This window comes from Nicotiana tabacum, chromosome 11 (genome assembly GCF_000715075.1).
Source record: "Nicotiana tabacum cultivar K326 chromosome 11, ASM71507v2, whole genome shotgun sequence".
NCBI lineage: Eukaryota > Viridiplantae > Streptophyta > Magnoliopsida > Solanales > Solanaceae > Nicotiana > Nicotiana tabacum.
The window spans coordinates 44,967,444-44,978,548 of record NC_134090.1 but is presented as its reverse complement, the minus strand read 5'-3'; the positions used below and the strand labels follow the sequence as shown (position 1 = coordinate 44,978,548).

Sequence of the window (11,105 nt, the reverse complement as noted above, 5' to 3'; positions counted from 1 at the left end):
GCTCCCTCAAAAGCTTCAATCCCGTTCAAAAATGGTGGAAAAATGAAGGAGGGTCGCGGATGGGCTATTTAAATACTTCCCAGATATTCCTTCTTCGCGAATGCGGAAGGTCCCTCGCGTTCGCGAAGTACAACTTCGCTTGGGTCCAGCTTCCTTCATCGCGAACACGATTCACCAGGCCGCGAACACAATGCAACATTTCCTCCAGCTTCTTTTCGCGAACGCGAAAAAGGAAACCAGAACTGGGCTGCTGCAACTTTTCTACAATTCCAATAAGCTCCAAAATGATCTGTTGAGCATCCGAAACACACCCGAGGCCCCCAAGACCTTAATCAAACATGCAAACCAATCATGAAACATCATTCAAACTTGTTCCAATCTTCGGAATGCTCAAAACAACATTAGAACATCAATTTAGCATCAGATTCAAGCCTAAGAACATCAAAAACCCTCAAAATACGCTTTCGATCAAAAAGTCTATCAACCCTCTTCCGAATGATCCACAATTTTGCACACATGTCACATTCAACACTACAGATCTACTACAACTTCCGGAATTCCATTCCGACCCTCGGATCAAAATCTCACTATCGAACTGGAAACTTCAAAAATTCAACTTTCAGCATTTCAAGCCTAAATTAGCTATGGACCTCCAAAACACAATATGAACACGCTCCAAAACCCGAAATCACCCAACGGAGCTAACAGAACCATTGGAATTCCATTCATAGGCCGTCTTCACACTGTTCTGACTAAGGTCAAATTCCCAAAAGTTAAACTCTCATTTAGGGACTAAGTGTCCCAAAACTCTTCGAAACCCCAAATAAACCCTTCTGGCAACTCACAATAGCAGAAACAAACACGGGGAAAGTAGTTAATAGAGGATTAGGGCATAAATTATTAAAAGGACCGGTCGGGTCGTCATATCCTCCCACACTTAAACATTCGTTCGTCCTCGAACGAGCATAAAGACATACCTAAAGTAGTGAAAAGATGAGGGTAATGGCTGCGCATCCTGCTTGGTCTCCCAGGTCACCTCCTCGACCGGCTGACCCTGCCACTGAACCTTTACTGATACAATCTTCTTTGACCTCAGCTTTATAACCTGTCGGTCCAATATTGCCACTGGCTCCTTAACATAAGATAGATCCTTATCCAACTGTACTGAACTGAAATCCAACACGTGCGACGGATCATCGTGATACCTCCGGAGCATCAAAACATGAAATACCGGATGAACTCATGCCAAGCTGGGAGGTAAGGCAAGCTCATAAGCAACCTCCCCAACATGCCGTAATATCTCAAAAGGTCCAATAAACCTCGGACACAACATAGGCGAAACCCGAAGCAGAACCCGCTCTCCAACCATATAGGAAACATCACGAACCTTCCAGTCCGCGTAACTCTTTTGTCTGAACTGGGCTGTACGGAGTCTATCCTGAATCACCTTAACTTTCTCCAAAGCATCTTAAACCAAGTCTGTGCCCAATAATCTAGCCTCACCCGGCTCAAACCAACCCTCCGGGGATCTACATCGCCTACCATATAAAGCCTCATACGGTGCCATCTGGATGCTAGACTGATAACTATTGTTGTAGGCAAACTCCGCCAATGGCAAGAACTGATCCCAAGACCCTCCAATCACACACACATGGAGCATATCCTCAGGAATCTAAATAGTGCGCTCGGACAGTCCATCCATCTGAGGGTGAAATGCTATACTCAACTCCACCCGAGTACCCAACTCATGCCAAACGACCCTCCAGAACCGTGATGTAAACTGAATACCTCTATCTGAAATGATGGAAACTAGAATACCATGCAGACAAACAATCTCCTAGATATAAATCTCCGCTATACGCTCCGAAGATAGGTAGTACACACAGGAATGAAATGCGCGGATTTGGTCAGCCGATCCACAATCACCCAAATGGCATCGAACTTCCTCAAGGTACGTGGGAGCCCAATTACAAAGTCCATGGTGATCCGCTCCCACTTCTACTCCGGAATCTCTATCTGTTGAAGCAACCCAACCGGTCTCTAGCGCTCATACTTCACATACTGACAATTGAGGCACTGAGCTACAAACCCAATTATGTCTTTCTTTATTCGTCTCCACCAATAGTGTTGTCTCAAATCCTGATACATCTTCGCGACACCTGGATGAATGGAATACCGCGAGCTATGGGCCTCCTCCAGAATCAACTCTTGAAGCCCATCAACATTGGGTAAACAAATCCGACCCTGCATCCTCAATACCGCTTCATCACCAATTGTCATATCTCTGGCATCACCATGCTGAACTTTGCCCTTGAGGACAAGCAAATGAGGGTCATCATACTAACCCTCCCTAATACGATCAAATAAGGAGGACCGAGAAACCACGCAAGCTAGAACTCGAATGGGCTCCGAAAGATCCAATCTCATACACTGGTTGGTTAAGGCCTAAACAGCCATCGCCACAGGCCTCTCCGATGTTGGTGAATAAACCAAACTCCCCAAACTCTCATCCTGGTGACTCAAGGCATCGGCCACCACATTGGCCTTGCCCAGGTGATACAAAATAGTGATATCATAGTCCTTCAGCAACTTTAACTACCTTCTCTTACGCAAATTTAGATCCTTTTGCTTGAACAAGTGCTGCAAGCTCCGATGATAAGTATAAATCTCACAAGGCACACCGTACAAATAATGATGCCAGATCTTCAAGGCATGAACAATGGCAGCTAGCTCGAGATCATGAACAGGGTAATTCTTCTCATGCACATTCAACTGTCTAGACGCGTAGGCAATCACCCTACCATCCTGCATCAAAACCGCTCCAAGGCCAATCCTCAAAGCATCACAATTGACAGTGTAAGACCCCGAACCTATAGGAAATATCAAAATTGGGGCTGTAGTCAAAGCTTTCTTGAGCTTCTGAAAGCTCGCCTCACACTCTTTCGTCCACTAGAATGGAGCACCCTTCTGGGTCAGCCTGGTTATAGGGGCTGCAATCGATGAAAACCCCTCAACAAAACGACGATAATAACCTGCCAAGCCAAGCAAATTGCAAATATCTATAGCTGAGGATGGTTTGGGACAACTCTGAACTGCCTCTACTTCCTTCGGATCCACCTGAATACACTCACTCGATACCACATGGCCTAAGAATTCCACGGAATCCAACCAAAACTCATATTTTGAGAACTTTGCATATAACTTCTTTTCCCTCAAAGTCTGGAGCACTGTCCTCAGGTGCTATTCATGATCTTCCCGACTCTGGGAATACACCAGAATATCCTCAATAAAGACAATGACGAACGAGTCAAGATATGGATGGAACACGCTATACATCAAATGCATAAAGGCTCCTGGGGCATTGGTCAGCCCAAATGACATAACAAGGAACTCGTAATGACCATACCGAGTACTGAAAGCAGTTTTCAGGATATCTGACTCCTGAATCTTCAACTGATGGTAACCTGAGCGCAAGTCAATCTTAGACAACACCCATGCGCCCTGAAGCCGGTCAAACAGATCATCAATACGAGGCAAAGGATAACGGTTCTTTACTGTAACTTTGTTCAACTGACGATAATCAATACACATACGCATAGAACCATCTTTTTTCTTCACAAACAAGACAGGAGCACCCCAAGGTGATACACTAGGCCTAATAAAACCCTTATCAAGCAATTCCTGTAATTGATCCTTCAACTCCTTCAACTTAGGAGGATCTATACGATACGGAGAAATAGAAATGGGCTGAGTGCCCAGCAAAAGATCAATGCCAAAATCAATATCTCTATCAGACGTCATGCCCGGAAGATCAGCTGGAAACACATCAAAAAAATCCTGTACAACTGGGATTGAAACAACTAAAGGGGTATCAATACTTACATCTCTCACATAAGCTAAATACGCGTCGCACTCCTTTTCAACCATTCGCTAAGCCTTTTTAGAAAGAAATAACTCTACTGGGAGTGTGATCTAAAGTACCCCTCCACTCAACACGCGATACACCTGGCATAGCCAGCGTCATGGTTTAGGTGTGACAATCAAAAATAGCATAATAGGGCGACAACCAGTCCATGCCCAAGATAATATCAAAATCTACGATGCCGAGCAACAATAAATCAGCTCTGGTCTCAAAACCACTAAGAGCAACCAAACATGACAGATAAACGCGGTCCACAACAAGAGAATCTCTCACAGGAGTAGAAACATAAATAGGAGAACTCGAAGAACCCCGAGGTACACCCAAATACGGAGCAAAATAAGAAGACACATAAGAGTAAGTGGAGCCGGGATCGAATAGTACTGATGCATCTCTATGACAAACCAAAATAATACCTGTGATGATAGAATTGAAGGCAACAACCTCGGTACGGGCATGAAGGGCATAGTATATGGCCTGGCCTCCTCCTCTAGGGTGACCTCTACCTCCCCGACCTCCACCTCTAGCTGGCTGAGCAGGTGGGGTAGCAACTGGAGCCGTAACCATAGCCTGAGAGCTCTGCAGGGCACGTTATGGCTAAGAAGTATGTGGAGGTGCACCCCTCCTAAGTCTGGGGCAATCCCTTACCATATGGCATGTATTGCCACACTCAAAACAAGCTCTGAGAGGACGTGATGGGTGTGAATGGCTCGGGCCAGGTCTTCTTGACTGACCACTGAAAACACCCCGCGCATGAGGCACACTAGATACTGGAGGTGCATAATAAGGCTCTTGAGGCCTAGGAGGAGCTGGAATATCACTGGCTGTTGGAAGAGCTGAAAGAACAGGGCGACCCATATAACCCCTACCATGATGACCTGCAGCTGGGGCACTGGCACCAGAATAAAGGCCTGACTCTCGAGAGCTCTTGGCCTCCCTCTTCTCTATCTCCCTAGCATGCATACCCTCAATCCTCCTAGCAATGCTCACCACCTACTGATAAGAAATATCCATCTCCAACTCACGAGCCATGCTAGACCTGATGCTGGGAATAAGCCCCTCAATAAACCGGTAAACCCTCTCACGAACAGTAGAAACCAAGGCTGGGGCATGTCTAGCCAAGATAGTGTAACGAACAACATACTCCGAGCGCAAATGCTCAAACTCTGTGCGCCATACTTCCCTAAGGCTCTGAGAAACAAACTCTCTCAGGAACATATCTGAAAATTGGGTCCAAGTCAGTGAAGCTACCTCATCCGGACTGTCTAACTCATAGGTGTGCCACCATTCATAGGTGGCCCCTCAAAGCTGGAAGGCAGTGACAGAACCCTCACTTGATCTTGATATACCCATACTGCGGAGGATGCGGTAATACTCCTACAGAAGTCCCAAGGCATCATCTAATGCTAACCCACTGAATACCGGAGGATCATACTTTTTGAACCTCTCAAGTCTCTGCTACTCATCCTCTGAAGTTGCTGCCCTGTCCTTGGGCTGACCTGGGAATACAGGTTGTACAGGAATAATCTCTGGGACCTGATCAACATGCACTCGCTGCTCAGGAGTGCAGGCGGCGGGAGTCTGTGCTCCTCCCCCGTCTTGAGATATGGCTGCAGCAAGGGGAAGCAACCCTGTCTGAGGAAAAGTGGTGTACATGCTCATGAACTGCGCAAGAGTCTCCTGAAAAGCTGGAGTAGTAGTAGCAGTAGGCGTATCAGGTGCTTGGACTCCGACTGGAACTGCTAGTGGTACCTCAGTGGTAGCTTGTGCGGGTGCTCGTGTTACACCACGTGCACATCCTCAGCCTCTACCCCGGCTCTGACCTCTGATGGTTGTAGTAGGGGGCGCGGGTGCCTGATCATCTCAGGTAGCACGTGTCCTCACCATCTGTGAATAGAAGATAGAAGTTTAGAATTGTGATATCAAAATCTCGCACAACAAGGAAATCAAATAAAGTGGAATTTTCCTAACAGTTACATAACCTCTCGTAGATAAGTACAGACGTCTCCGTACCGATCAGCGAGACTCTAATAAACGAGCTTGTGATTCATGACTCCTATGAACCTAGAGATCTAATACCAACTTGTTACGACCCCGGTTCTCCCTCCATGAACCATCGTGATGGCACCTATTCTCTATGACTAGCTAAGCCTAACAATGTAGAATATAAACAATAATTGCGGAAGAAATAATAAAATAAAAACCGAAATAGTGAAATGGAACAATGTTTAAAGTGTTGCTCGGCATACATAATAACAACTCTCAAAAACTAATAATATTTCCCAAAACCCGGAATCTCATGATCACAAGCCTTTGAATGTCTATCAGCATCTAACTTCAGAATATCTAACAAGAAACGAAAATACAGAAGGGCTAATAAAAAAGGGAGAGTAGAAAGGGACTCTTCGGTATACGGACGCGGCAGATATACCTTGGAGTCTCTACGAGTGCCTCGTCTCAAGCGTGATAAGTCTGAGTGGAATTACTTGGATCTGCACATGAAAAACATTCGCAGAAAGGGCATGAGTACACCACAACGGTACTTAGTAAGTGCCAAGCATAACCTCGGTCTGGTAGTGACGAGGAAGGTCTGGACCTAATGAGGTTAAATAAAAAATAAGGTATGACAGCATAAGATAAAGCAGTGCAGTTGAAAGATAATAATAAGAATTAAATACAGGATAATAAGGGCAACAACAACTACCACAGAGGCAAAGTGACACAGAAAGAGGTACAACTCGGTACAAGGATAACAATCGGGGATCTCCCAAGATACCGTCCTATAGTCCTAAACATAAAAATCCAGTGGATCTCCTGGGATACCGTCCCGTAGTCCAACTCATAATGCGAGGGGATCTCCCGGAATACCAATCCGTAGTCCCAAATGTAAATACTCAGTATAGGGGGAATCTACCAGGTCCAGTCCCGTAGTTCCAATGTAAATATGTAGGGGGATCTCCCAGAATACCATTCGGTAGTCCCAATGTAAACATACAGGGGGATCTCCCGAGATACCATCACGTAGTCCCAAAGTAAACACAGAGCAACAACAAGAAGAGTACACAGTTCAATTCAAGTTCCATACCAAGGTACGACAGGTATTACTAACCTAGCATGCTGCACATAATCCAAATAGGGCAGTTTGAGCAATTAAGGCAATTAAGTCAATTTAACATGTTTTCCTAAGCTAACAACATGCCTAAATTTGCAAGTAGTATAACAGGAAAAGAAACATACTAAACATTACTTAATGAAAACCGAATTTTCAACAATTAGCACAAGTACGCACTTGTCACTTCATGTACAAGGCATTTCAATTACCAATAATACCAAATCCTAAGGGGAATGTCTCCCCCACAAGGTTAGGCAAGCCACTTACCTCGAACCGGCTCAAAAATCAACTCGAAATTACGTTCTTACCACGAGTACTCGACTCTAAATGGCCCAAATCTATTCAATTCAATTGTAGAAAGTAAATACCACTTCAAGTAGCTGATTCTACAAATATATTCTAAGCTAATACGCGAAATTAGGTGAAATGACCAAAACACACCTCGGGCCCACGTCTCGGAATCGGGTGAAATTTACATTTTTGGAACCCTCATACTTTCCCGAGTCTATACATAACAAAAACACTTTAATCGGGGTTCAATTGACCCCTCAAATACCCATTTTAAGGTCTCTTAATCTCAAGCCCTAATTACCCATTTTGCACTGATTTTTTCCAAATTATTTACCACTAATTGACCTTTAATCACATATAAATGAGTTATGAAGTCAAAAATGTTACCTTCGAATGATTCCCCTTTGGTTTCCTCAAAAATCTCCCTCAAAAGATTCAATCCCGTTCAAAAATGGTGGAAAAATAAAGAAGGGTCGCAGATGGGCTATTCAAATACTGCCTAGATATTCCTTCTTCGTGAACGCGGAAGGACCCTCACGTTCGCTAAGTACAATGTCACTTGGGTCCAACTTCCTTCATCGGGAACGCGATTCCCCAGGCCGCTAACGCGGGAGAACCCTCGCGAACATGAAGCATCCCCCCCCCCAGCCCAGCTCCTCTTCGCGAACGCGAAGAATGAAACCAAAACTGGGTTGCTACAACTTTTCTGTAATTCCAACATGTTCCAAAATGATCCGTTGAGCATCCGAAATACACCCAAGACCTCAACCAAACATGCCAATCAATCCTAAAACATCATTCAAACCTGTTCCAATCTTCGGAATGCTCAAAACAACATCAAAACACCAATTTAGCATCGGATTCAAGTCTAAGAACATCAAAAACTCTCAAGATACGCTTTCGATCAAAAAGTCTATCAACCCTCGTCCGAATGACCCGAAATTTTGCACACACATCACATTCAACACTACGGAGCTACTCCAACTTCCGGAATTCCATTTCAACCCTCGGATCAAAAGCTCACCATCGAATCGGAAACTTCAAAAATTTAACTTTCGGCATTTCAAGCCTAAATTAGATACGGACCTCCAAAATACAATCTGAACATGCTCCTAAACCCGAATCACCCAACAAAGCTAATGAAACTGTCGGAATTCCATTCCAAGAGCGTCTTCACATTGTTCCGACTACGATCAAATTCCCAAAACTTAAGCTCTCATTCAGGGACTAAGTGTCCCAAAACTCTCCGAAACTCCAAAAAATCCCTCCCGGCAACTCACAATTGTAGAAAAAAATACGGGAAAAGCAGTTAATAGGGGATCAGGGCGTAAATTATTAAAACGACTGGCCGGGTCATTACAAACACAACCCATGCCTATTCGAAACTCACCCGAGCCTCCCAGGACCTTGTACGAACATATCAACACGTCCCATAACATAACATGGACCTACTCGAGGCCTCAAATCATACATAACAATATCAAAACGATGAAACGTACCTCAAATCAAACTAATGAACTTTCGAACTTTCGACTTCCAAAAACTCGCGCCGAAACATATCAAATCAACTCGGAATGAACTCAAAATTTGCACACAAGTCCTTACATCATTTGGAGCTACTCGTGACTCCAAACCATCGAGCGAAGTGTGAATGCTCAAAATGACCTGTTGGGTCGTTACAAATAGCCAAACACAAATTATTTGTCACCAAAAGTACTTTTTTGAAAAATACTTTTCAAAATAAGCTGATTTTAGAAGCATTGCCAAACATTCTATTATACATGCACCTAATTTTTTGGGGACTTTTAAATATATATACAAAATTAAGATAATATTTATCCGGTTTAGCTAGATTTTCCTATTTACAAAAGGTAACTAAAGTTTTTGCAAAATATATACAGATCTGGTCAATGGGTACATTATATATTCAACTTGAATACAACTTTTTTATACAACTTATGTTTTTTTTTGTTCGAGTCTCCATATGAAATTCCAACCAAAACCAACTCGAATCTTTACCAAATTCTGTCAAAATTGAGATATGAATTCAAAAAATATTTCCAATCATTTGTAATAACACCCCATCCAAACAAATAATAATTTTAAAAACTTTGATTTACGATTTCTAGTAGTTAATGTGGCTACCACCTCAATTTTAAGTAAATGAACTCTTAGTCCCGGACTTCGATTCACATGACAACTCCAACATATCACTTCATTGGCTGAATTTTAGAAAACAAGAAGGACTATAAATTTTATTTTAGAAAACACAGAAGGACTACAAATTTTATTTCAGAACAAAATATTATTTCGTTTATGTTTTTGTATTTTTAACTTCATAGCAGTTCACGACATATTTTTTAAATGTGAATTAAACAATTGAATACAAAGACTATGGTTATTCTTACTCTAAAGAGAATATGTAACGAAATTGAATTCCAATTAATTCAACACCTCCAGGGAGAGATTTTCTCAACAAAAAACATCAATGGCCATTTGAAGTCCCCATTTTTTCAGAGAGAAACTCTTCCTTCTCTCTAACCTATAGTACATCTTCATACTCTCAATTCAATATCGATATGACTACGAACTTAAACCACCTTATCCCCCAAAAACCACCGGATAAGAGCCTTCCTTCCCAAAAAGGAGAACTTCAATGTTTCAAAGATAAACTAATTGAAGGCATGCAACAGTCTATAACTATTACTGAAGCATCTACATTTATGGATACTACAACTAAGGTCCAAGAAATAGTTGCCCAGCAAAATCATCAAATGCTGATAGAGGAAAACACAATCCAACTATTAGAGGAAGACCAAGCTCGAATTTATCAACCCTGGAAATTCTCTCTCATTATAAAGCTTATTGGTAAGAGAATTCAACATCATATCTTAAAAAAGAAAATCCAGGAAGCTTGGAAAATCATAAAAAATTTCCCTCTCATCGATTTGGGAGCAGACTACTACATAACTAAATTTAAATGTCAAGAGCACATGGTTAAGGTTTTAAATGCTGGCCCATGGTTCATTTTTGGCCATTTCCTCTCCATCCAAAGATGGAAGCCTAAATTTGTGGCAACGGAAGTTAAAAGCTCCCTCACTGCCATCTGGATCCGTCTGCCCCAATTGCCCACTGAGTTTTGTGATGAAATCATCTTGGCAAAAATAGGAAACGCTATTGGTAAATTACTGAAAGTTGATGTGTGCACCTCCTCCACTCTAAGGGGTCGCTATGCGAGATTATGCATTGAGCTTCCTCTGGAAATTCCGGTCATTCCTGTCATAAACATTGGCCATCACAAACAAACCATCCAATACGAAGGAGAAAATACCCTATGCGAGCAATGTGGAAGATTAGGTCATGTGGCTTCAAAATGCATCTATACAAAACCACCTCAAACACCAAGCCAATCGATGGAAACTCTGACTGCTAGGCCTGAAGAGAGGATCAATAACAACTCAGCTAATGAGCTAGCCTAGCTAACTGTTAAGTTTCTCAAAAATAAAAGGACCAATGGAAGAAATTCTAGAAGATATCAAAGCCCAGGTATCCAAGCAAATTCATTTTATCCAATACCAGGTAAGTCCCCCCCCCCCCCCTCTACTAAGTATATCCCTAATAACACTCAACCAGCAAATGACAATAATCCTACAACCAATGATTGCCATCCGGATCAAAAAACGCGGTGGATTGCAATAACAAATTCTCCACTTTGGTAAATCTGCCACAGAAAAAAATAATAAAAAAAATATTTTAAAAACCCTTTAGTTTCTCCTAAGTTAA

The 11,105-nt window shown here is 42.6% G+C and overlaps 1 protein-coding gene across 1 annotated transcript; it reads left to right on the top strand.

Annotated features, from left to right (window-relative positions):
- The first annotated feature begins 9,901 nt into the window (after positions 1 to 9,901).
- LOC107779102 (uncharacterized) lies at positions 9,902 to 10,801 on the top strand. The gene has a single exon (XM_016599447.2). The coding sequence runs from the start codon at positions 9,902 to 9,904 to the stop codon at positions 10,799 to 10,801; it is 900 nt and encodes a 299-aa protein (XP_016454933.2).
- The last annotated feature ends 304 nt before the right edge of the window (positions 10,802 to 11,105 follow it).

Coding starts and splice junctions, on each gene's coding strand:
- LOC107779102 (XM_016599447.2), top strand. CDS start 9,902: ATGACTACGAACTTAAACCACCTTATCCCCCAAAAACCACCGGATAAG.